This window comes from Silurus meridionalis, chromosome 29 (assembly GCF_014805685.1).
Source record: "Silurus meridionalis isolate SWU-2019-XX chromosome 29, ASM1480568v1, whole genome shotgun sequence".
In the NCBI taxonomy this organism is placed as follows: domain Eukaryota; kingdom Metazoa; phylum Chordata; class Actinopteri; order Siluriformes; family Siluridae; genus Silurus; species Silurus meridionalis.
In genome coordinates, this window is record NC_060912.1 from 9,198,359 (window position 1) to 9,226,157 (window position 27,799).

At 37.4% G+C, this 27,799-nt stretch overlaps 1 protein-coding gene and 1 pseudogene across 1 annotated transcript in view; one reads left to right on the plus strand and one right to left on the minus strand.

Annotated features, from left to right (window-relative positions):
• The window catches only part of glcci1a (glucocorticoid induced 1a), a 44,917-nt gene that overhangs the window by 8,750 nt on the left and 8,368 nt on the right, over positions 1 to 27,799 (plus strand). Inside the window, 2 exon segments of the mRNA XM_046844443.1 lie at positions 14,688 to 14,827; positions 24,046 to 24,141. Of these exon segments, the coding sequence (XP_046700399.1) occupies positions 14,688 to 14,827; positions 24,046 to 24,141 (236 nt within the window).
• On the minus strand, positions 14,284 to 14,402 carry LOC124382299 (annotated as a pseudogene).

Sequence of the window (27,799 nt, forward strand, 5' to 3'; positions counted from 1 at the left end):
GCACTCGTCATATCGTTTTCCCATGCGTAGGCCTGCTGGATAATAAGGGCAGAATCGATGAGCACCACAAGCATGGTGAAGCTAATAGGGTGTAATTGATCAGGCCTGGTGCATTAGCATGCTTCGCTTTCGGATTCAAGATTCTTTCGGGCAGAAACGATCGAAGGCACACGAGGTAGGAAAGAAGAACCGTACGTTGCACGTAATGAAGATGTTTTTCGAAGGTTAGGGGGTGAAAGCGCTGAACAGAGAGAGGATTAAAGCACCGCTGCATCGCTCTGAAACCTGGACGAGAAGAATTCCAATCTGGCACCACAAAGGAATCGTGGGTGATGTGCAAAACATCAGAACGGAGGTGGAAATGGAAAAATACAGCTAGCATATGATAAAAACTACAAATTATTCAAATAATAGCAGAAAAATTGGCATCTCAGAAATGCAGGAAGCAGGAGAATAATTGATGAGGAGAAGGAGCTTATTAAAATATGTATATATTACTTATAAATATGGAGGATCTCAGTATATAAGGCTGAGGAATATGATGATGTAATTGCCAAAAAATTTGACATTTTCTATAGAATATGTTTCCTGTTCTTTATATTTTTATTGCTGAATATGGCCTGGATGGATGGATGAATGGATGGATAGATGGGTCAGCATGTAATATATAAGTGGATGAAACTACAGCAAATAAATATGTATGGCAGTGAAAAATGTAGGAAGAAATATATATAAAGGTAAAATGTGCAGGATCTGTCAGCAAGTACACTAAGAATATATCTAAACATGTATATGAACATATGTAAGAAGTTATATTAGTGCAAGATGTGTGTAAGGCAAAGAATGTGGAATATAAATATTTAGAATATGGGAAGTGTATGTACAACTGTGGCAAATTTATACACAGGTGTATTTACATATATTTACATATATTTACATATATTTACATATATTTACATATTTTATATATATATATATATATATAATTGTGTTGAAATTTTCCACATGAATGACTCCCAAATTGCCTTTTATTTTCCTCCACATAGATGTAAATGTATATTGTGGCTAATAAGCCTCCAGTAAAACAGTTGCATTGCATTTTTCAGCATGTCAACAAATTTACATATTTAAATTAAAAGTAAAAGTTTATAGAAAGATATTTTAGACAGGAAAAGGTTGTTTTTTTTTTAGTTTCTTTTTACAATTTTATATTATTCACACAATTTTAACATTAAATCTTTAAGCCAGGTGTAATTATCAAGTCAAATCAAGAAGCTTTTATTGCCATTTCAACCATATATAGCTGACGCAGTACACAGTGAAATGAAACAACGTTCCTCCTAAACCCTGGTGCTGCATACAACAACAATCTCAGAAAACACAGAGCTGAGGACTAGTGTCCTCACCACATAACGTGCATCATGTGCAAACAGTGCAAAGACAACGCAAGACAAATACACAAAACACAAAATAGCGATTATGTCAATAGATATTGTATTAAAGCTAACAGAAAAGTGATGCAGTTGATGATTGAGATCATATTTCCCAGCACTGTTCAGTATACAAGCTCATAGAAAGTCCTAACAGGGTCAGCCTCATTATTTGCTGAGGATTTACACGGCCGTTTCTTCTTCACACGCTTGTTTTCTCTTTGTGCTAACAGATTCTTGTACGTGCTGATTCACTGGTGGGCTCGAACGCAGCGATAACTCTTTATATCTGCGTGTTAACAGCAATGCGAGAGCGAGGCGACAAAAGGGCGACTCTGCACTGAACTGTTATCACACCCACTCCAGACTGAGGTTACAGTTGCTGGGGGTCTACGAGTTCAGATCCCAGCAGTGATCCTCAGGCAGGTTCATCATCTCCAGAGTTAAATATATATGACCATCTTATTAGCCGGATCATTAGGTTGGGATCCTGTGTTAGTTCGATAAAGGCAACTTAAAAAAGTGTGAATGTGTTGTAGCACGATACAAAACATTTTGCCTTTCCAGCTTCGACTTGTTGCTCAATCTGGATTTAACTCCTAATGAAGAATTACATTTTGGTATTTTTTATTTAAGCAGTTGGAACATTTCCTGATATTATTTAGTATTATTTTACCAATAAATTATATTAGTTTATTAATAATCTAATAATATTATTACCCTGATATTTAATGTAATAATGATTATTTATTATTCTATATATTCTATATAATTTATTATTCTTCTCGTTTATGATTTTATAATTTAAAAATAAGTAGAAAGCATGACGCTGTAATCTGATTTTCCAGTTTAGTGGAATTTATAGTACAATAAGAAACAATCCAGTTTATTGTAAAGTAGAATTCAGTGTCTAATCCAAATATCAGTGATCTCTAATAAGACACATGCAGCTGAACCTTATTTTTTATTTACATTTTTTTTAAATGCCACAAACCCCCCTCCATTTTTTTTTTTTTTTCTTTTTTTTTTTTCTTCTAATATATGGCATGGCCAATTTAGAGATCACAGGCCCGACGTCTCTGCACTATATGGACTAAAGTATTGGGACACTTGACTTTTCCTCTCATGTGGGTCTTCTTCAAAACTGTTACCACAAAGTTGGCAAATATTTGTATAGAAAATGCCTTTGGATGTGCTCGCATGACATTTTCCACCATGACATTGCCCCCGAACGCACAGCCAGCTGCATGAAGATACAGTATCGTTTAACACGCTCATATCAGATCTTTTGGGTTTTCAGTTCAGTAACTTTGTTCAACGATTTAAAAAAAACAACAAAAAAAAAATTCTACTTACAATTGACAAGACAATTTTTTGGTTTATTTTTTATGTTAATTCAAAAAAATTTTTTTATAATATTTAAAAAGAAAGAAAGAAAAATGTATTTTTGTTGTTAATAATATTATTAAGTCTAAATGTTTATTTCTAAAATATATGTATTTCTTTAATTAGCTGAGTATGAGATCACTCCTCCCTCTGTCACTCATTCTCTCTCTCTCTCTTTTTGCCATTTTGACAAAATGATCAGAACACCGTGGGCTCCTTGTTGATAAACTGCTGAGTATGTAGATTTCTACACTGCAATGCTTGTACAGTTGACCAGAAGGTCAGAATGGGTAATTATATCGCAATTACGTCATCGTGATAACGTTTATAATAAATAACTCATCAGACAGCTAAAATATCATCACTGTGGCAGGTCTGAGAGTGAATGAAACACTGGATTGACTTTTTTGTGAACGATACATGCAGTGTTCTTTGAGATTGGTTTCTGATGAAGAATGGGTGTCCTGTTAAATAAAATAAAAATCCACAACAGCTTGATGTACCAGTGTGATGTAACAGCATGAGGCCTGAAGTGAAGCTACTGTTACCTGAAGATTATCATTTACCTTTAACTGATTGTCAGAAAGTTGTTTTTTTTTATAGCAGTTTCAATGTAGTTTTTACTATGTAATATTTAATTACTTTTTATCCAATTATAGTTACATATAGATTTTTTGGAATGCCAGTAAAACTAGTTATCTCCAAGATAACAAGTAGCTCGTTGTATCTTGCGTTGGTGGGCCAAAAAAAAGAAAAAGCTCCACCAGCATCTTTCCTGTGGTGATTTAGAAACAAGTTACATCTTGATCTCTAGATCTTTGCTGTGTTGGAAAGCAGTTACAGTTGTGCCTTTGACTGTGACAAAGTTGTGACTCCTTCCATAAATGTCCTTCCAAAGACTTTCGCCGTATTGACACCATATCACACGAGCTATTTACGTTAATATATTTATGTCCAGGCTCGTGGACTAGAAGTGGTGCTCTGTCCTGGTTTAATTCTGTCACATGAACTTGCAAATAATATTACTAAAAGTAGTAGTGAAGCCACACATGGGTTCAGCTCCCACAGAGTTAGGTGTCAGACACACATCAAAAAACAGTTCACAAATGTGTTGTGTTTTGGTTTTTAGTGTGATATTTGGCTTCAATATATATTTATAATGTATACTGCATATATGGTTAACAAAAAGATATTTAAGAAGATCCCATGCACTAAAGTCAAGTCAAGTTTATTTCTATAGCACTTTTCACAACAGACATTGTCTCAAAGCAGCTTTACAGAAATCAACAGTTAAGGTGAATGGTGTGTATTTATCCCTGATTAACAGATGGTGACTGTGGCAAGGAAAAACTCCCTTAGATGTTTTTGAGGAAGAAACCTTGAGAGGAACCAGACTCAAAAGGGGAACCCATCCTCATTTGGGTGACATCAAGAGTTTGATCATAAATCTTTCAACACTACAGAACACTGGAGAGTGAGAACTAACATGAGTACTGGAGTGTAAGATTATAAGTGATGTTCTATCTACAGTCTTTGGTATAAAAGTAGGAGCTACTGAGCTCAACATTTGTGATCAACTATAGTGAATTCATGAGTTATATGCCTGTGTGTGTGTGTGTGTGTGTGTGTGTGTGTGTGTGTGTGTGTGTGTGTGTGTGTGTGTGTATATATATATATATATATATATATATATATATATATATATATATATATATATATATATATATATATGACACTGTATGGGGAAGTTTTAGCGGTTAAAACATTATACTTTGGATCTGAAGGTTGTGAGTTCAAATCCCAGCCAGACCAATATTCCACCCCTGGACCCTACGTGGCCCATTACTGCCCATTAACTCTGGATACAAGCAACTGCCAAATACTGCAAACAAACTGTAAATGGTCAGGTCTAAACATCTCTCCTTTACACCTGTATGTCCTTTTTGAACATCTAATTCCATGTTTATTCCCCTTTGCAGTTATAGTAAATCTCCACTCTTTCAGTAAGCCTTTTTTTTTTTTTTTTTTTTTTAAAGTCAATCAGCTACAAGATAACGTGATATTTGGTGAACCAAGGAAGCTCCAGTTCTTGTTCATCTAAAAAGGGTTTATCAGGGTTGAGAAGGTCATGGCTTTGATCATGTCACTCCAGTTCTTCCATTTCTACCTTCACACCATATCTTCATGGTTCACGCTTTGTGCAATGGAGCATTGTCATGCTGGTATGGTGTTTTTGGGGCGTGTTAGTCCCATGGAAAGGAGTTTGTAATGCTACAGCACACAGAGGCAATTTATACAGCTGTGTGATTTTGTATTGGTAGTAACAACTACGTAATGTTTTAATAATGCATTCGGTGTAATCTGGGATTTTTTTTTTTTGCTGATAATACATAAAAGAAAAAAAATTGCTGTTACTTTAGAAATTGTTATATTTGCTTTTACTGTAGACAGAAAGATTTGCTGTTATTATAGACTTAGCAATTACTATAGAAACAGTGCCTTATTACCTGTTAGAATCGAATTAGCTGTTAGTATAAGAACAAGACATTCATTGTTATCTGTAGTTAGAACTGCTAGTTAAAGAACCAATCGGAATCTTGACCAATCGGAATCGCGGATTCTGCATTGTAAGGATGTATTCACACCCAGGCACCCTTTTTTTTTTTTTTTTTTTGCGACTGGAACAGTAGAGCAGTGACTAGCTCATGAACCCAGAGATCACATGCTGGTGATGCAAATTCTTCTGACGTGAACCTGCGGCAGAGTCACGCACAATGCTCGGAGTGACACGTTAATCCGATTGAGTAACCCGTAAACGTGTCGACGTTTGGACCCGCATCAGACTGCGTGCTGAGATCAGCCGCATTGTGTAGAGTTTATCAGTAGTGTTGACACGGCTTTAAAGAAAAAGCCCGAGAGCTCACTGTGCGTTGCCATGGCTGTTATTTTGCTGCGTGGCCTAATTAACGCGAGCTCTCAGGCCCTGCACAATCCCTGAATCGACAGTCATAACAAGCTGTTTGTGTTGGCATGATGCTGAACAGGGACATGAATACATTTTAAATGGCTTGTGAAGTTCCTTCAGCTTCCACTTTCAGGTTTTGTCTTTATATTTTGTGCTTGTTCTGCTTAACATGTAATAACAGTGTTCACTCATGCTTCAGGATTTTTTAAATAGTTGCAGTCACCACGTTTCTCTGATTTGTTTGATGTACCAAACGAAATCTATTAGATATGGTAATGAACACTTCTATTTAGTTTTTGGCCAGAGGATATTTTCATTAGGGTAAAAAATATGTATACAGATTAGTCATTTCCAGTTATTACTTGTCCTTGTTGTGCGCTCTTTCTATCTTTCTCTTTCGCTCTCTCTCTCTCTCTCTCTCTCTCTCTCTCTCTCTTGCTCGCTCTCTTTGGGGTTAACGCTACCAAATTTGACTACTGATTTTAATCACACACTGTAGTATCATATCATGTTACTATATTGAAAACTGTGTAATCATGGTTATATTATACACTATCTGAACAAAGGTATATGGAAACCTGACCATAAGCTTGGTATGTGTTTTGTAAACATCTCATTCCACCTTTGCTGTTATAATAAGCTCCACTCTTCTGGGAAGATGTTTAACTGGATTATGGATTGTTTGTAAAATCAGTCAGCGTTCACATTCATCCTGAAGGTGCTCGATAGGGTTGAGATGTAGAACTCTATAGCAGGCCACTTAAGATCTTAAGATGCGGTAGCCTTCAATTTTCCCTTCACTTAAACTTAGACACCGCTTTTGTGGCAGTTTGGGATACAACCACACTTGGCTTGAAATATCAACATGGTTCCAATACATTTGTCCATAGAATGCATATTGTTTGATGTTTTTTATTGTGTGATATATATTAGCTAAAAACCTGGCAACTTTTTTAAATGTTAGCTAGCTTGAAAGAAAAACTATAGAATGGTTTCATTTACATACAATAACAATGAGCCAAATTTACATAGCTCATTTTTTTTACATTGCATCATCCAACTCGATAGAGAAGTTGACCACTGTGTTCAATTACATAATGTAATGTTATCTATACTGACAATTTAGCTACTTACCGTATTTCTCGGACTATAAGCCGCTACTTTTTCCCCACGTTTTGAACCCCGCGACTTAAACAACGAAGCGGCTAATATATGGATTTTTCCTTGGTTTTTCCTGGTTTTACAAACTTCAAGCCAAAAAACTGAACCCCATAACATTAGACCAATGAAATTTCCGAACGGAAACGAAAAACGCACCTCACCTGTGTTCTGAGCTGCACGGCATCGGGAGAAAAAACTTCCACGGAAGGAGAAAGACAGTGAACACTGATTTTCTTGGTCGGCTACTGTTTAGATACAAGCCATTGTAACGCGTTGAGTCTGGGTGAAGGGAGAGGTCGCTAACTCCAGTTGCAACAGAAATCATATAAGCACAGACAGGTTTCCAAAACTCGTGCTTTTTTATTTTTTATAAATACGTGTTAGTCAAAGAAACTTAGAAATGAGCATCAGAAAATAATAAGGACATATTCCTTGGTCTTGCACACATGCAGTAATACTGGAAAAATGTAGCGGCAGGCTATTCCCAAAATTCCGCTCTGCTCTTGAAAGAAGCGTAACATATTTCACCCGTTACACCGTGTAACAGACACTGTCTTTTGTTAAAGCCTGTGTAAAGTTCATTAGTTTCAGTGTAGACACTTATAGGCTTATAGACAGGTGTGGCTTATTTATGTTCAAAATAAAAATCTTTGTCAAATTCAGTGGGTGCGGCTAATATATGGGTGCGCTTTATAGTCCGGAAATTACGGTACTAACAACTAATACTTACTATACTAATATCGCTCAGTTAGATTTACACGTCTGTAAACATCCGCTTTTGTTAACACGTCTGGTTTATCAAGAAACTGCAAAGCATTAAGTATTTACAATTAAGCATTTTAACACTATTGACTTGTGAGGTGTTTAATTTATTGAATTTCTGCTGTCAGATACTAATACAAAGCAAATGTGACTCATAAGCTGATTTAACAGATGAAAAGTGTGTAGGATTTGAGACTTGGATCTTCATCACAAGAGCTGAAGAATTCAGACTGAAGTATTTATATGTCAGTGGATGAGATTAGAACATGCCAGAATGCTGACATATCAGACCGTTCCTGGCAGTGCATTGTGGGTTACAGCGTTTTCTCTCCTTGTGAAAGTTGTTTTTTTCCCCCACTTATGATTTTGCAGAAGTAGACTGTGTTGTGTCGTACTGTCCGAAACCGGCCGAGCTGGTTCGCGTGCTGGAAGACTGCGCAATGTTTTCGAGGGCAATAGTTCACATTTGCATGTTGCTTAATGATCAAAACAGCCTGTCCTACTTTCCAGATCCACTTCCCTAAACGTGACCACACTCTCTTGTTAGTAAAACCTTGCAGATTTTGAAGCAATGATAACTGCTAATAGTCATTGTATAATCGCCTAAGGCAGAACCAACAATTTGTATCCAGAAAACACTTCAAGTTCATGGATCCAGATTCATTTTTTTAACATGATTGAAACGTGTACAGTAATTTACATTTACAGCGTTTAGCCGACGCTCTTATCCAGAGCCACTTATAATTATCTCATTTATACAAATGAGTTGTTGATGGTTAAAGGCCTTGCTTAAAGCTCCAGGAGTGGGATCTTTGTAATGCTGGGATTTGAACTCACAGCCTTCTGGTCAGAAAGCAAATATCTTACCTACTGAGCTACCACAATATTATTTATCCTATTTATTTTAGTTAATGGGTTTTTTATTCTGATATCTTTTCAATAACAGAACCCATTCAGTCTTAGCTGACATTCTTTACTATTCTTTTATGTTCTTGACCGTTCAATTCAAGTGACCAATCAAACTAGAGTTCAATAGTTTAATAACTGAATAATAATTAGAACCATTTCCACCACTGTAATCCATCATCATGCAGTTCTGCTCTACTCTGCACATTCTATATCTTTCTTTCACATTGTATATCTCAGATTATCCTCATTTCTATGTACGCTATATTGCCAAAAGTTTCCAGACACCTGGTTATAAGTATGGTATGTGCTTTTTGAGCATCATATTCCACATTTTAGTCTAAATTTCATCTTAAAATTCTACTCAACTCCTCTGGAAAGAGGTTACTCTAGATTTTGGAGTGTGTTTATGGACATTTGTGCTCATTCAGACACAAGGGTGTTAGTAAAGTCAGGTAGTGATGTAGGTGAGGTGAACAGGCCCGGGGGTGCAGTCAGTGTATATATTTATCCTGAAGGTGTTCAGTAGGGATGAAAGCAGAGCTCTAAAGCATTAGATCTTCCATTCCACCCCATGCAAAGCATGTCTTCATGGAGTGTGCTTTGTGCACAGGAGCAGTGTCATGCCCCTTAGCTCACCAGCTTATGCACATTCATGCTGTGCATATATTTGCATATTTGTCTGCACTTGTCAATTTGTCCAAAATCTACTATTTGCACTTCTGGTAGAAGCCAAACTGCATTTCGTTGCCGTTTACCTGCACTATTCAGTAACAATAAAGTTGTATCTATGTATCTATGAATCTATAAATACATGTAAAATAAATAAATCTGCCATCCTAGCGATACGTCTTGAGACTATTATTGGATCAGTCCTATAGTAAAGAACAATTGCCTTTTGTTCCACAGCTAACGATCATTTCGATTGCCTATAAATAGGCACAATTGAGTTTCTGTGAGCGCTAATCTGCTAAAAAGCTACGTTGTTTTTGTTCGAGGTGTGAATAACCACGCGATCAAATGCCGCAGGGCCATCTAGCACTCTGCTCACCCACGCTCTCTCTTTCTGTTTGCCTGGGCACAGATCTACTTAAATGTCACCCGCCTCACATTATAACCCCAGTACAGTGTGTGCAAACCTACTTACGACAGAAATGTGAGACACTGCACTTTCCACAGAGGAGTCCTGGCAGGGACATGTGTCTCCATCTGCTCTCAGGACAAAAAAAAAAGGTCTGTCGTGAAAAAGAGCCAGCACCGAAGCTTAGGTACCAAATGTCATGCGTGTTCATGACCAGTTTGACTCAAGTCTACAACTCAAACATGCGGTTTCACCATTTCCCTTAAACCAGATTCATCCAATTCATTTTGATGTTACGTGAGTTCCAAAAAAACCTATGTGATGTAATGCACGTTTCACCAACTGTCTGGGATTCATTCCTGACCGTGTTTTAATTGAATTTACTACAAATCCCCAACATTTTTATGGCTGTCAATTAAGCCTGACTGAAAGGTGGTGTGTAACAGGATCCAGAGTTTGAGTGCATGCCGTGACACATGCTGTTATTCCAACTTTGCTCCTTCAGGCAGTGTTTATCGCATTATGTCTGGAATGAGACAGCATAGGTAAAGGCATTTATGAAGTGATGACGTTTATCGTACCGCTTTGGTTCAGGGCTTTCGTTTCGGTGCACAAGTTTGTTTAGTCTCCGCCTCGCACTTTGGGTGCAGTGTCACTGTGTTTTCTATTTACATTTTTTTTTTTTATTATTATTTAACTTGAAAACATACACTGCTATGCAATGGGGTATAAAAAGGAACTAGAGTTAGCGCAGTGTCACTGTGGCTACTCACGGCATAATGGAAATACGATTTTTTTGTGTGCTGAAATACGATTTGTAGTATGTTCTAAAATTCTGATTTTGTTTTTAACGCCAGTTTAGCTATATGGATTCTTTAGCTTTTTATGTTCAGCTTCAAGAATTTTTTTAAAAGGAGAAAATCCTGACAATTCTGCATATTGAGGAAGTAAATGAATGATGAAGACATTTGTTAAAGTATGCTAAAAATAAATAATGCAGTTATGTAGATACATTTTTTTAGAAAATTTAATCTTAAATGTAAAACACACTTACATACATATCTGTAGTACCCAAATAGGGTCCAACAAATGTAAACTGTTTAATTCAATTTTTTCATTTATTTAATTGTATTTAATCCAATTACTTTGTGCCAATTTATTCGATTTAATCAATATAATAAAAAGTACATTGCATTCATTAGATTTGTTTTATTTTAATATATTTTGTTTGTATTAAAATGTTATTTTATATCATTTTATATATTACTTAACCAAGCATCTTATTAAAAAAGTGTTTTAAGCATGTAACCAGTTGTTCACAAAATGTTAATAATAAACTGCGTTAATAACGCGAGTATCAAAAATCGAACCAAATTGTTACTTAAAAACCCGAGGTACATCCCGAACCATTAATTTTGTGTCTCCACATTGTGTGCCCACATTACATGAAAAGGAGAGGGACTTCAAGACATTTCAAGTTTTGTCTTATTTAATATTTTGGGCAACAATTTCGATATATACAATATGTATATTTTGATATATACTATATATTGAAAGAGTGGTCATTTAGGCTCTATAAAACGACCTGAAACATCCACACATTTCTAAACATGTGTGATCATCTCAAGCTAGTCAGTGCTGTGGAAAATACATAACAGAATCGCACCGTTCATCAGTTGCTAGTAAAATTGGTTCCCGACAAAGAATTGTTTTTTCATAACCACCAAGATGGAAAATGTCTCCAAAATAATTCTACAAAACACAAAAGTCGCTCGAGGTCGTCATGGAAACACTCTAATTTCTATGCTGTGTCATAAAGTCACACGTCGACCTTTCAGACTGTAAGTGTGTCTTAGTTTTCATCTTAAATTATGCTTTTTTTGCTTCTAAAATGGCCACTGTTTAAAGAACTCTAATGATGGAATGCATATGGAGCTAATAAAGATTAGCCTGATTATGCCTGCATGCTTATTGGACTGATTGAGTTTTGGATTATGCACGTTGGATTTTGGAAGAGTCGTATAGCACAGAGAGTTCTTGTTATTCATTAAGAGCCAAATGGGTAGAAAACTTAATGGAATGTATTCAAGAATTCACAATCCACAAGGGTGCTGTATGTAAAACTGTCACTGCTTCTCTCTTTGCTCTCAGAAAAAGAGATGTTTTAAAACTCCCACTATCCCCTTCTGAATGCAGCTGCACTATGATTTTGTATAATGAGCGCCCAGCGGCGGAGTTCACACGCCAAAAAAACGTAACAACAATGGGATAATTGCAGTGGGAAGGCGATGCTGAGAAGACAGAAGGACATTGAGCTTAAAACAGCCTGCATTGTCAGACTACAGTGAGATCTGTGATGTAATTCAACAGTCAACAGGGGGATATGAAGAGGGTCAAAACAAAAGGCTTTATTTAGCATTGTGCCTTCAGCAGTTGGCCAGACGTTTGCTGGAACTAAAGTACAGGTCACGAGGCTACACCACCCTGAATATGACTGACAGAGACATAGACCATGCCCCCTTTTAAAATCTACTAACAGACACACAAAGACCACACCCATTTAAGGCACCTGACAGGCACAAGGGCTATAATTGTATAAAGTGACTGACAGGCACAGGGGCTGCACCTCCTTTAAAGTGACCTACAGGCACAGAGACTACATACTGTTTAATGCTACTGACAGGCACAGAGGCTACACCTTTAATGTGACTGGTGGGCATACAGTCTACACCTCCTTTAACACTACTGACAGGCACAGAGGCTACACCACCTTTAAAGTGATTGGTGGGCATACAGTCTACACCTCCTTTAACACTACTGACAGGCACAGAGGCTACACCACCTTTAATGTGATTGGTGGGCATACAGTCTACACCTCCTTTAACACTACTGAGGGGCACAGGCTACACCACCTTTAATGTGATTGGTGGGCATACAGTCTACACCTCCTTTAACACTACTGACAGGCACAGAGGCTACACCACCTTTAATGTGACTGATGGGCATACAGTCTACACCTCCTTTAACACTACTGAGGGACCCAGAGGCTACACCACATTTAATGTGACTGGTGGAAATACAGTCTACACCTCCTTTAACACTACTGAGGGGCACAGAGGCTATACCACCTTTAATGTGACTGATGGGCATACAGTCTACATATTCTTTACTGGAGATCTTTTATATAGCTTTGGGACTGACAGGCACAGAACCCTTATCTCCCTTGTGCAACTGACACGCACAGAGGCCAGGCCTTCTTTAAAGTGTACTGCCATCAACACAGACCTTATGTTTTTGAATGGTACATGCAGCCGATTAATAATAAAACCAAGTTTCTATTAGATCTTGTGTCAATTTGTTAACGCAAATGCCTTTAGCAGAAAGTGAAATGGGGGGATGGGGGCAGAATTGCATAAATATTGAATATTCTCATTTCCAAAGAGGTGCGTTTGTACATTTGGGTTGATTCCTTGACCCATTTTACCCCCATGAGCCTATGGATTTGACGGGGTTGAGTTGCTTCAGGTGTAGATGTACTTTTGCTCATAGAGTCTGAGTGGGCTTCAGTTCTTTAGTGTTTATCTTAAAAGACATTCTGTGTTCAGCCAACGCAAGTGTGAGGTATTAAATATTAATAACAGGTATTAGGGCTTTAATGGTAGGTATTAATGATTAATTGCCTAACCTTTTATCATTCATTATGGTATTATCATGGAATTGTGTTTTTCAAAAAATTACTTTGTTACTACATTTTAGTTTAACAGCTTGGATTATAACAGAACTAAGCTGTAAAGGTTAAGATGTTTGTGTTTATGTGCTTTTTGAACAACTCATTCCACATTCAGTCCCCATTTGCTGTTATAATAACCTCCACTCTTCTGGGAAGATGTTCCACAATGTTTTGGAGTGTGCTTGTGGAGACTTGTGTTCATTCAGCTACAAAAGTATTACTAAAGTCAGATCCTGAGGTTGTTGAAGTGAGGAGGCCTGGGGTGCGATCAGCATTCCAATTAATCTCAAATGTGTTCAACAGGGATGAGGTCAAAGTTCTATAGTAGGCAACTCAAGATTTTCTATTTTAAATGTAAAAAATATTTTCGTGGAGTCAAGAAATCTTGTTCAAGCCACTGCAAAAACACTGTCTCCAAATTTGTGGTTACAGTTTGTTGAAGAACCACAATCGGGTGAAAAATTCAGGAATCACAGAACTTTTGTCCATGTGGTGTATTTATCTAGTTCCTTCAGGTTCTCTAAAACAAAACATCATAGGTGACTTCAGGTGCAAATTAGTGCATGTGGTGTTCCAAACAGCGTTCCCTCCTCATGTGTAGTGTTCCCTGAATATGCTTCATATTCAGGATAAAGCAAATATTGTATGCATTTAAATTTGTCCAAAATTGAAAACGGTCTTCTCCCGAATGGGATGAGGACTAGTGACGTTAGTGTGAAATGCCTACACTCACTTTACTGTACGTGGTTATTATATTGTGTATATCTAGTTGAACTATTATAGGAAGTTCACACGGTTGGATTAGATTATATTAGATTGGATTAGATTAAACTTTATTGTTGTTGTGAAATGAAATGCAGTGGGCTTACAGCACATGGAATTCCCAGGCAGCCTCCCATCCAAGTGCTAACCAGGCCCGACCCTGCTTAGCTTCTAAGATCGGACAAGATCAGGCATTCTCAGAGTGGTATTGGCATAAACAATAGAAATAATATACAGTGTAATAGATATTGAGTTTATGTCTATAGATTTGAGGTAAATATGCTAAAAGTGTTAACAAAAGTACCGTTTGTGATAAAGTTTTATCTGTTGCACCTGTCGGATTAACGATTAACAGCTGTGTTGTAAACAGGACACAATTTAAACACAGTCGGCCCAATAAAAGGGTGATATCGTGTGACGGCTGTTCTTTTATAATACCGCTCCCTTTGGTTCATATCCTTCCACCTGTCCTCTGACTGCATTCTCTTTTCTTTTCTCTGACAGTTGAAAGGTCAAAAGGCCAGCAGGTGCGGATCAGACGGACTTCCTCTCTAGGCGCCATCACTGCTCCGTACCTGACCGGCCAGTGGCCCCGTGATCCCTCTGCGCTCTACCCATCGTGCATGAAAGACAAATCCACACAGGTAGAATCACTGCACAAGCTGCGTCAAATGCTGTCTGTCTGCGTTTGTCTCTGAGGCTTGACTAGAAGGCCATGTGCTCTCCTTGGCATGTGCTCCAGCATGTGTCTTGATGAGGTTTAGAGCTCAAGGATGTTCTGCATTCAGACTTTACAATAGTTATGGCCTTGAGAGCATCACAACCTCGGTAATAATTAAGGCAGACCATTTAGATAACGGCAGAATTGCACAGAACTGTCAGGAAAATCAACATTTCCCTCAGATGTATTAGCAAATTGCTAATGCAAGGTTCTGTATGAATAACTCTATTAAGAACCATCATCATTACAACTCATGACGTAAATTTCACCCACTGTAGTGGTGAGTGACACCAAAAAAATGGGAATTTCATGTGGGATATTTCAGTGCAGCTTGTTTTTTAGGCCAAAAGGACGATTTTGAATAACACAAAGCAAAGAATTATACTTTTGATTAAATTCAAGTGGATATACAGTATATAGACAAATAATACAATGTTCCTTTAGGACCAAGGTGCTACATCTAAACTAAAAAACAGCATTAATTAACCCAGGATACTACAGAAATTGCTAGAACAAACAGACCAATACAGTACATGGGACATTACATAAAGTGCATGTGTGTGCAAACACTATTTAGTGCAACAACACAATATAAGAACATTGTAAGAATGCAAGCACCAATCAATACACAGTGAGTAAATAAATACTGTACATGTATAGTGATGATTCAGCAAAATAAAGTGTGTGTGAGCCTCTATATCAGTCTTAAGTTTGTTGGTTTGCGGGAACTAACTGTTGGACCATATGTTGTGGGGGATTTTTTTTCAGTTAGCAGAAAGGTGAAGTAAGTGTGTGTGTGTGTGTGTGTGTGTGTGTGTGTGTGTGTGTAAAACTTATTGTAAATGTTTTTCTAATCGACAGTAGCATGAAAAATACAGTTTAAGTTGTTTAATTATGAAATAATGTGTAATTGTAATGCAAAAAGCATAATCATAGTTGAGAAATCTAACAAAAATAAAAAATAAGACCAAAAAAATACAAATTATATATGTAAATAATGTTAAAGCTTTTAAACCCACTGAATGTCAGTTTCTTTATTTTTTTTTTATATTTCTTTGTGGATGAGAAACAGCGCTTTGAAAATTGCCTGGTTTACAGTGGACCAGACACAAGAACATTATCTGACCTATCTTAAATGAGGACCATGATTAGGTCTAATATCAGTGTGGCTTTGGCTTTGATCAAGTAATATCTGATCACGAGTATCTCACTGACAGATTCGTGCACTATTTAGCATTTTATCTAGATGACTCATGGGAGCGTGGGGTTTTGGTGCACGCATGCCAGCGTTTAGAGGCATCCTACATGGTGTAGCGCCGATCCGATGAACAAAGAGTCACCTGAACTGGGCGTGTCTGACCCAGCATGACACACGGTAAAAGGCTTCATCAACAGCATACAAATAGCCGAGTGTTCATCAGAGGACAGCCGACTCGGCATTTAAATAGTCAAATTTGCTCTTGTGATCGTCTCACGAAACTGTTGCAAAATGACTTTTATGTTTCGACGGTTACACAGTCGGCCTTTGAGGTGCCACGTTTTTTACAGACCACAGATTAAAATACGTAACTCTTTAACGTGACTTTCCGAAGAACAGTTGCGTCCCTGAAATACACATCAACCCAATGTCTCACCCGTCATCTGATTCCTCAGCTTTAGGGCGAGATTTATCACCTGCTGGAGACACGCTGATCCTGCAGGCCTTATGCTTCCTAGTTGGCTCCTTCCTCTAACACACAATGACATTTGGACTTCTTGGTGTATGTGTGTGCATCTGCATCATATTGCAGAAAACGGTGCACTTCATATCGCGGCTTTAAATTAGGAACGCGATTTGTCCTAAGATTGAGTGCATACAGTATCACGTTACTATCACACTGCACAGTGTCACGATGAGCCGGAAAGTGATAAGTGAGTGTTTGGCATCTGTTTAAAGGTATTCACTTGATGACTCATTCTGAATACGGTATGAAGGCAGATATCACCACACATCCTGATGTGTTTTCTTTTTTTTTAATTTCTTTCTCAGAGCTATCTGCATTACCTTTTTTTTTTCATTGTAAAAAAGACATCAAATCATTGCTATACAGCGCCTGGCAAAAGTTTACAAACAACCAAGTTTTTTTTATGGATGTTAAGAGACGTGCGCAATTTAATGGCATCCATTTTCATCAGACTGTCGCTTTAGGCAACAACAGTATTTTGGATGAAATTCATGTAGCTGTCATGTTCCACTTGACAAGTTTCTGTTTATATTTGGAGAACGTTCAGTTGGAGAACATTTTAACTCATTATATACATGTAGGTTAAATAAGGAAAGGAATACTGAACCAACATTGCTACAATTCCATACTTCATCGCCATGTTATTCCATCTGGACTGTTCAATCACCAAACTTCACCATAAAACAAGGAAGCAAAGAAACTAAAAACCTGAAGCATTCATCCAAGCTCTGTAAACATTATTTAAGGAGCAAACAGTCAGCAGGAGTATTTATTATAGAATGACCTGCCTAGTCACCGTATCTAAATCAAGTCAAGTCAAGTTTATTTCTATAGCACTTTCCACAACAGACATTGTCTCAAAGCAGCTTTACAGAATTTAACAGTTAAGGTGAATGGTGTGTATTTATCCTGATGAGCAGCCATGGCGACTGTGACCCGGAAAAACTCCCATAGATGTTATGAGGAAGAAACCTTGAGAGGAACCAGACTCAAAAGGGAACCCATCCTCATTTGGGTGACATCAAGAGTGTGATTATAAATCTTTCAACAATACAGAACACTGGAGAGAGAGAACTAACATGAGTACAGGAGTATAAGATTATAAGTAATGTTCTTTCTACAGTATTTATGGTTATAAAACTAGGAGCTACTGAGCATTTGTGATCATCACAGATCCAGCACCAGATTCTCCATGCCAGAGCCTTTAAACATTCCAGGAGGAATCCTATTAAACTGCTCTGGGATTAACTGGATGAAATTTCCAACTAGTGAGGAACACTTTTGGGAAGTTTTACAGGAGGCAAAGGATTTCAGCTGAACATTTAGAGAAATTCAATGTCCAAAGCTGTTATTCATGCTAAGGGAGGATTTTTCAATGAAAAGAATCCATATAATTTGTACATTTTATGTTTCTTTTGAGTCAAAGTAAATCCTCATACCATTAAATTACCTTTTGTTGCATAGAAACAAAATGAACATGCATAAAAGACTTTCCAAACTGTCAGTCATGATTTAAATCCTGTTCTTTGAATGTAATTAAAAGGAATTAACATATCCAGTAGCTATAACTTGTGTTAGAAAGAAAATCAGGCGAATCGAGTTTTTTATCCTGACGTCTGGTGACATTCATATGAAACCAGGTTGTGGGAATTAGGGTTGTTTGTCTCAGCTGATATTGTGCATGTCTGCGGAAATGCTAGTTTAGGTTTTGAGTTTTTTTTGCACAGGGGGCAGATTTGAAAATATTCCTGCACATACAGGTTTTAATATGTGACCCACATCCATAGTAACACTTGAATTTGTTCATATAACATAGCCTATATTTATGTTCAAATATTCACCCGTTACTTATTATTGAGAAATTCTTATTAAACATTATGTTGCCAGTTTCACGCAATTACAGCTGTATTCAGTAATGTTGCATCCATCTATCTCGGAAGTAACAATCTAGATTTTATTGTACTACGTTGAAATTTTAACTCGGTTTGAATTTGACAGCAAAAAATAGAAATAAAATAAACTCAACCTTAAATGTCCTCAAAATAATTAATGTTCAGGTGTTGTCGCCTGATCTGCACTTGTCTCATCATGCCCGATTTCAGCCGAACTGGAGTTTTGCATGACTTCTTTTCTGAGAACCAGTCTTATATTTGTAAACCTTAAGCTCGAATTTCTGTGCTCTACTTCTGCTGTTTATTAAAAAACTCAACGTGTAATCAAAAACAGGTCCTACACTGCAGCCTGGCAGTAGTCTCAGCTTGTCGATTTTAGATCGGAAACCCTTTATTTTTAATACACCAGGCGTTCTTTCGGTTATTTTTAGTGTTGTTTTAAGACACCCGGTTCCACTTGATCACCCAGATTATAAAGCCAGTAGAGGAGTCACTCGCCGAACTTTCACATGATCTCGCATGCATCCTGTTTTCACTACAGCACGCACAAACCAAAGCCACACAGGATCTCTGCTCAGCTCACACACACACACACACACACATACACTCCTACAAAGCTGCACATCTACCCAGCATGCAAATCTACCCTGTTTTGCTGCTCCTTTGTTGTGAATATTTTGTAAAGAGCCTGCGTTGCGGTTTAAGTCTGCGGTTTAAACAAGAACCGGGACAAAAATTGTTCACTTTATCGCAGTGGACAAATGGCAAATACCATTGCTAGGATGCCAGGGCACTGGAGTTTTCATTGTGTAGTCATTTATTTCAAAAGTGGTAGTAATGTACAGCAAGGTATTTGACCTGAATAGTGCAATTAATACAAACTAATCTCAATGAACTAAAAGTCATCAATGGTGTTGGGTCTCACATGTCAATCGAATATTCACGCATATTCTAACTTGGCTACTTGATTTTCTTTGTGTTTAACCACAAGGTGTTTTGTGTGTGCTTATGTGCTAGCAGAAAAAATATATATGAAGGCTTTGCCGTATACTTTATTTTGCTTAGATTAGTCCTCAGGTCTCTGGAAACCCTGAATTCCAAGTTCTTGAGTTGTTCAGTGGCTTCATGGATCTTTAAGATGTAGATGAGGAAAAATTCCCAGCTGCACAGAGTGGTCTCAATTTAGAAGGACTCCATCCAGAGGTAGAACATCAGGATGATGCAGGCAGATCTGAAGAGAAGAAAGGACAGGAACACTGGTCACTGGAACCTCAGGTGCACTCAAATATGTGACAAATGGAAGGTTCCAAACAAACACACTATTACTCTTTGGGTAATTTCTTAAACTGCAACTGCATCTGACTGAGCCTTCGTTATCAGACATTAGTCAAATTTACATACTCACATGCGGTTTCTGATTCCAAAACGACCATCTGACATCCCTACATCAGATAAAATCATCTTACTAGAAATCATTCTATCGTCATATGTGATTTGTGTGGTGCAGCAGAAGATGGGATTGCACACATGATTACACATGATTGTTTTATTATGGACCGGTTGTTCATTTTAAACGCTTTTAAAACTTTTTACTTTTTATTTAATTTTTTTTTACTGGATGTTGGACTTACAGAAAACTACAACAAAAACACAGACACAAGACCTGTGGATGTAAATATGTTGTGTTTATTTTCAGAATCAGAATGCGTTATTAATCCCCTAGGGAAATTGTTCGGTTGCAGTTGCACACAGAAAAAAAAATAAGAACATGTAAATAAATATTTATATTAGGTTATATATTAAGTGAAAGTAAATGTGTTGCAACAGTGAAAACAGATGTCAGGGAAGTCAGGCTATGCTATTTTCATATAATCTATAAAACTATACCTATTTCTATATTGTTTATATCATGGACCAGAAATGGATGCAAAGATTTTAATTGGAAAATTTATATTTATTTTATTATTGTGTTTCTAAACAAACTGTCAAAAAAAACCTACATATTTTAAATTGAGCAATTCTAAAAAAGGCCTTTTTCAGTGTGTGGTTACTTCAAATGATGTCTTCTGAAGATATTCTGAACTTGAGTTCTATTGGTACATTGTTATTTGTTCAGTCAATCTTAGTTCCAGGCCTTCATTCATTTAGTGCATTGTAAGTTTATAATCTTACATACAACAATCGCAGCCCTTCAAAAGAGATGTGATAAACTTTCTTCCCAAAATGCAAGAGTTTCTATTTGTACAATTTTAATTACAAAGCTGGAATGAAGAAACAAGCTAGAAGCTGTGTGTATGTTAATGGCCAATATGTTTGTCAGTTAGAAGGTTTTGTTTAGCTCCTCTTAGCAAAACTGTCAGTGCATATGAGTTATGCATATCTCACACCTCTGCACAACTATGCTGATTTTTCATGTTTCCTAGAATTGCTTTTGAAGCATGTGAGGTATAGATCACACGTAGGCTGGGAACTAAATGTATGCAAATGTGTCTCATGTCTACATTCACAGGCAAAAATAACAAACCTGCAACTCTGACAGAACTATAAAATAGTGAATATTTTCTTGATGCACCGTGCATTTGAAATAACTGTAGGTGAAGTATATTTTTCAATTTGTGTTGTTGAATAATACGGCTGCTCTTGCCTAGCCTGAGCATGGTCCTGAAGATATCTATCAAGTTTTGTGTCAGTGTGCAAAGTTGCTGAAATGCAGGCTGAATCGTTTCCTGTTCAGCAGCTTCTTTGCTTTTATTTGCTTTTGTTGGCAAATCATGGATAAACTGTTTGGAGTATTAAAAATCTTTCATCCAAAAAAGTTTCATCCAGGTGGCTCTAAAGAATATGTGGGTGAAATTTGGAGTTGTTCAAATATATATTGGCTGATACAAGCATTTTAAGCCTCTTATTGTAACCTTTGACTAGTAGCTGTCATGAAATGTGTTGTATAACCTTAGGTCATGATCTTAAACATGTTTACCAAGTTTTGTGTCAGTGTCCACAAAAGTTGCTGAGATACAATCTTACTTCTGTTCAACAAGTTCTTTGTCAGATTTATTAGCATACTGTAGGAAATATTTATTAAATGGGGCACTGAAATGTTCTCCTTTCAGGGAAAAAGGCGATGCCTTTTAAGGTTTCATGGTTCAAAGGTTATGACTATGCACATGCTTCCAAAGTAGGCCAATATTTGACCCAATGGTGGCACTAGAGCGTGTGCAGCATTTGGACCAATTTTGGTAAGAATGTTTTATTAAATCTTCTCAATCAGTGTGCCAAATTTCAGAACTTTTTATTTGACCGTTCTAATGGCTGCAGTAGACATGCTAGCCAGAAAATTATGATGATAAAGAAAAGGTAGAATAACAATAGGATGCTGACACACATTCAATGCTTAGCCCACTTATAAGTATACAAAGAATTCAAAGAAGAAGAAAAAAGAAACTTTTTCATTTATGTTGCTGTATGAAAAAATCTTTGGTAAAAGTGATAAAAAGTATCAAATAAAATACATAAACAAATTAACTGAAATGCAAAAATGATAAAACATTTGAATAAAGTAAACAAAAATAAAAATCCAGTTAGGAAAGTGATGAAAAAACTCAACACTACTACTATAACTAACTAAATAACTCAGTTAGCAAACAAGTAAATAAAACGTTTTTTGTTTACTTAGACTGATAATTATTTAATAGCAATATTTAATTGTAATGTCATTCATTTTATATTTCTAGCATTAAGATATGTGTAAAAAACAATGGACTGTAGAAAAAAAGTTGCATATGCAGAAAATTAAAGTTCACTAACATACACTACATAGACAAAGGTTTGTGGACACCTGACCATAAAAATGGTATGTGCATTTTGAACATCCCATTGTGCATTACTTCAGGGTAGTGTGCTTGTGGAGATTGTGTGCCCATTCAACTATAAGTGCGTTAGTAAAGTCAGGTATTAATGTACTCCTCTTATCCCAGAGGTGTTTAGTAGGGTTGAGAGGTAGAGCTCTATAGGCGTCCACTCAAGATCTTCCACTCCAACTAATGTAAATCATATCTTAATAGAGCTGGCTTTGTGCACAGGGCCGCTGTCATGATGGGACAGGTTTGGACCAGTGTGCCTCGACGTTTTGGTAATAGTTTGGGAAAGAACCACATATGTTTGGGGAAAAGTCAGGTGTTTCAATACTTTTGTCCATATGGTGTATTTTGTCCCTCTATTAAGTACAGAAATAAAACTGTTAGGAAATAACAGCAGTGTAAAGCCCTGTCTTAATATCTTATTATATTAGCAGTAAAATATACATGCGTACCAACTCTTTTGACTTTTCAAAAGTCTCTCTTTAATCCTGGAGCTGTGACAGCTGTGGTGTGGCTTTACTGTGCTGGGAAACACACACAGGCAGGTGGTGAAAAGACTTGGCAACATTTTTGCTCTCTTGGCTCTTTTTTAATGGAAAGACTGCGAGATTGCCTTCAAAGCTTTCTGAGTTTCCTCAGCTCTGGAGCTGATCTATCTATAAAAGGCCTGTCTTTGAAATGCGACTTCCATCTTCTGGATGAATGGAGTCTTCTGTGAGACCTGCTACAGCTGTGAGAGCTCCAGGAGCTTGGCCTGTTGATGTTTTTTATGCTCTCCTCGATATATTTTGCTCCACAAGCCAGAAACGTAGCAACACACTCAGGAATGCTGTTAGAACAGATGTGATGTGCTGGCTGCCCATGATTCTGACACGTCTGGGAAGAAAATAAACCTTTTTTTTCCTGTTTCCTGCTACTTCTCTTGCCTGTGCGAACGTCACCATGAAAGATGGGGGGCTTCTTTTTATAGCTTTCTAATAACTTATTAACCATTCTGGGCCAGAGCGTCGCTACTTGTAATTTCCTTTTCAAGCTCGTTCCAGTCCAGTTTATTTATTTTTTTAAAGATGATGCTGATTGAGGTGTTTAGCCCAATGCTTAGTCACAGAGTTCATGCTAGCTCCTGCTAATTGGATGAAATAATAGCGATTACCCAAGTGATGTGTGATGGGTTTTTCCCTCCTACACCCTCAGGGGCTCATTTTGCTTGCACATCTGGTAGAGGACTTTGCTCCAAAACATGTTGTTTCTCTAAAAATATTGCATACTTAACTTAACGTTTGGTGCATCTACAATAATCATTGAATTTTGGACCAGATTCTTTTTCTTCCTCATTATTTGTTGCATATATGAATAAGGCTTACTTGTAGGTCAGCTAATATGTCTCATCTCAATATTAACACATTTTGAAGGCCATGGGGTTTGTTGAAGAAGATACTTAAAAGAGCAACATTGAAGTCAACCCTGAAAACAATGGAAAGTATATGGTGCAATATGGGCCATGATGCTTCCACCACCATGCTTCTATGTAGCTGTAATGGTGCCATCACTGTGATGAGTATGACTGGATTCTTTGCTAATCTTTTTTGTTTAAACCTCTGTGTGTGTGTGTGTGTGTGTGTGTGTGTGTGTGTGTGTGTGTGTGTGTGTGTGTGTGTGTCATGTCAGACTCCTGGATGCTGGAGTGAAGATTTGTCCGAGGGAGAGCTGAGGAACACGCATCAGCGTTCGGCGTCCTGGGGCTGCGCCGACCAGCTTAAAGAGGTAACACACACACACACACACACACACACACACACACACACACACACACACACACACACACACATTTTATGTCATGAAACTGCTGAGTTAGCACTTTATCGCCTTGTGATAATCAGGTGAATAAAACAGCTGCGTGAGAAAGGAGAGGTCAGATATAAAAGCCCTTAACCCCACTCCGCACAGGCCCTAAAAAAATGCATGTGCATGACTTCCTCTGTGGCTTTTACGTCGCTTCCTGCTCCGCTACCGCTGCGTTAGCAGCAGCGTCACCCACAGTGGTGGCAGCATCATCTGGGCTTCTCCACCCTTATCTGTGTGTAGTCAGATAAAGCAAGGTTTCTCGTGTACTAAGCCGCTTCCTGTTCAAGCTTTAGCCATGCAGTTTCAAAACCCCAAAATAAATAACAACCGGTAAGCAGTGTGTATCTGTGTGTGTGTGTGTGTGTGTGTGTGTGTGTGTGTGTGTGTGTGTGTGTGTACAATTATGCATTAATAAGTATTTGCATGACAAGTACTTTGTTTACTAATTCACTTTCTGTCACGTGTGTGTGTGTGTGTGTGTGTGTGTGTGTGTGTGGCCCTCACAGAGACCTATTAGCATGTGACATTGTCTGTGTGTGTTCATGAATATGTGGGTGTATGTTTGTGTGCAAAGCATTTGTGTGTAATGTGTATATTTAAATGTATAGATTTAAATGTGATTGTGCGCACACATGCAGTTTACACTTTCTAATTTGTTTTTGGTTTTGTGTGATGACCACAAAAACTGACTATACAAAGTATACACACATATACACAGTGTCTCACAAAAGTGAGTACACACCTTACATTTCAGCAACCTTTTGATTATTTCTTCTCAAGGGACAATACTATAGAAATGAAACTTGGATATATATTAGTCAATGTGCAGACGTCTTCCTCCTCTCCTTCTCCTCCTTCCACCAACAGTAGCCCAATTTCCACCGGTACCCTGTTGGCGGTTGTTGGTAACCCGGGCCTTGACGGATCCGGTATGAATTTCTGATTCGTGATCCGCATTTTTGATTTGGCACATGATTTATGCTGGATGCTTCATAACACAACCCTCCACATTTATCCGGGCTTGGGACCGGCACTAAGAGTGCACTAGCTTGTGCAACCATAATGGTGCGGTTTACACACACACACACACACACACATATCATTATATATGTGTATGTGTGTCTATGGTTCAACTGACTATGAATATACCTTGTTGGAACAGTATGTACTGTCTGTGTGTGTGTGTGTGTGTGTGTGTGTGTGTGTGTGTGTGTGTGTTTGAATGTTTTGTCTTTTATTCTGTCTCGCTATGTCTCAGTTTTTCTGCTCGTAATATGTCACCTCGAGCCTTTTGAAGTGGCTTGAGCTGTGTTGTTAGAATTTTTCCTTTTTTTTTTTTTTTTTTTTTTTAAGCATGTGCTGTTAAATGGTTATAGTGTATATAGTTTATAATATTTCTTTCATGGATGCATCAATATATAGATAAAGGTGATTGAGTAGGCATCTCCTGTGACAAATTCTGTAATTACAAATTATTCTCTAAGTGTTGTGATGCAAATAAAATATAACCAGCATCTGCAATCTGTAAGGGAATCATTTACCAGATGCGCAAGGTGCCGAATGAGACGAGTCCTGCATGCTTTGTGAAATGCCACCCATGCAAAACTGTACAATGGCCTGTGGTTGACCTGCAAAATGCAAGAGCAACCATTTTCCACTCAAGTAACAGAGTTTCTCATGACAACACTCATCACCAAGATCTCCATTTTTGTGAACTTACACACTGTATAACCAGTAGGTATTTAGGAAGATTAGCATAACCTGCTAGAAAAAAATGCCAGAGCGGCATTTTTGAGGATAAGTTGCTAAGAGCAGCACCAAAGCTGTCTTCACACTTTTTTGTATTGAAAGTGCTACTGGAGAGCATTTTGTGCTGATGTGATGTGTCGCACATTGTAACTATAATAACGCTGCTAGATAGTTAGTCACATATTTCAAAAAGCAAGAGCTTGTTCAGGCCCATTATAAAAGCATCACTCTGCTAATACATTTCTATTGAGCAGCTCTAAACGTGGAAACATCTTGAAAATCAGTTTAAGGATGATAGGAATTCAGATAATCACTCTGTGCAGCCGTGCTGAGCTGAAAAAGCAGCTCCGAATGTACCGTCTTTACGCAGATGAGCTACAACAGCCTATGTGAAGAGACTCAGAAATAGCATTAAAAAGTTCTCCATTGTCCAGATCTCTGTCTCCTCAATAACGATTTCCTTCTCACAAAACCGACGTATTAACGCTTATTTCATGTGAGCGCACCGAACGTCTCTGCTACAACTGCAGTGTGTTTCCAATTACCGTAGAGATAAAAGTCCTGGTTTTCCCTCAGCAGCACAGAACACACATGAATTCTCAGCCTGCTGTGGAAACCACAGTGCACAAATGTTAGCGATTTGCAGCGCACATGGTACCGCTGATGATTTTGCTTCGAGTTTGCTTCTTTTAAAAAAAGATTTCCTGTTAGCGTTGGGTGCTGTGTTACTATAGTGAAGTGACCAAGTATTCGAACAACAAGACATTTCTATGATTAGCATAAGAACACAGAGCCTGCCCAGACTTGTCCTGGTGTGTCTGTACATTATGTCGTTTGTTTGCTTTTACTGCTCTTGGTGGAGTTTATATAATCACATGAGTTTAAGATTAGGATTGTAGACATGGGGTGGTAGTGTGTATGTGTGAGGACACACTGAGGGGACAGTGTTTAATAATGTAGCGACAGGTTTTTTTGGTTGTTCATTTTTATGAAATGACAAAGTGAAGATTGAAATTAAGACAAAATTGTATTAAATCTGCATAAAATGCAGTGAAATTTGGGGAGGCGAGAATCCTTAAACCTCTAGTCCTGAAAATATCCATATTAGCCTTGAACCACTTCCCAAAACCACTTCTCCTGTAGAGTAAGGCAAAAGTAAAACCTCTACTAAAGACAGTAAAAGAAAAGAAAACAAAAATAATACTTTAACCAAACTCAGTATTTATTTCTTTTAATTAATTCATTAATTTTATTTAAAGGCAAGTGCCTCTATTATACGACTGTATGTTACTGTGTAAGTCGAGATTTGTTATAAGGTTATTATCAGACAGTGTAAGTAGCACCCCAGTAACACAAATAAAGATAAAAGATTAAAGAATATAAAGTGGTCTAGATTGGCTTTTTTTTTAAATGATACATTTATTCCAGATCCACCGTTTTTCAGTAAATTCACTTATTCACTCATTTATTGCTGTACAATGAATACAGGGGTTCAGAAACTTCAATAGAAATTTATATCAAATCATCTTATCTTTCAGTTCAAATAGTTTGTTGCAGATCTTTAATGCTAACCATCAAGGCTGCACCAGTGGCTTTTGAAATCTGTGGAATTATACTGCATATTGAAATTTTTGGTATGAAAATCTTAATATTCTCCAATAATATTCCACGTTTTTTGGCTTCCAATGAGTGTAATAATTGTACAACATCCATGCGTCCATCCCTCCATCCATCCATGAATCTATTCATCCACTTTTTATATCATTTATCCCACAGGCCACAATTTCACACACTACAGACATTTAAAAAATATATATATTTCCAAAGT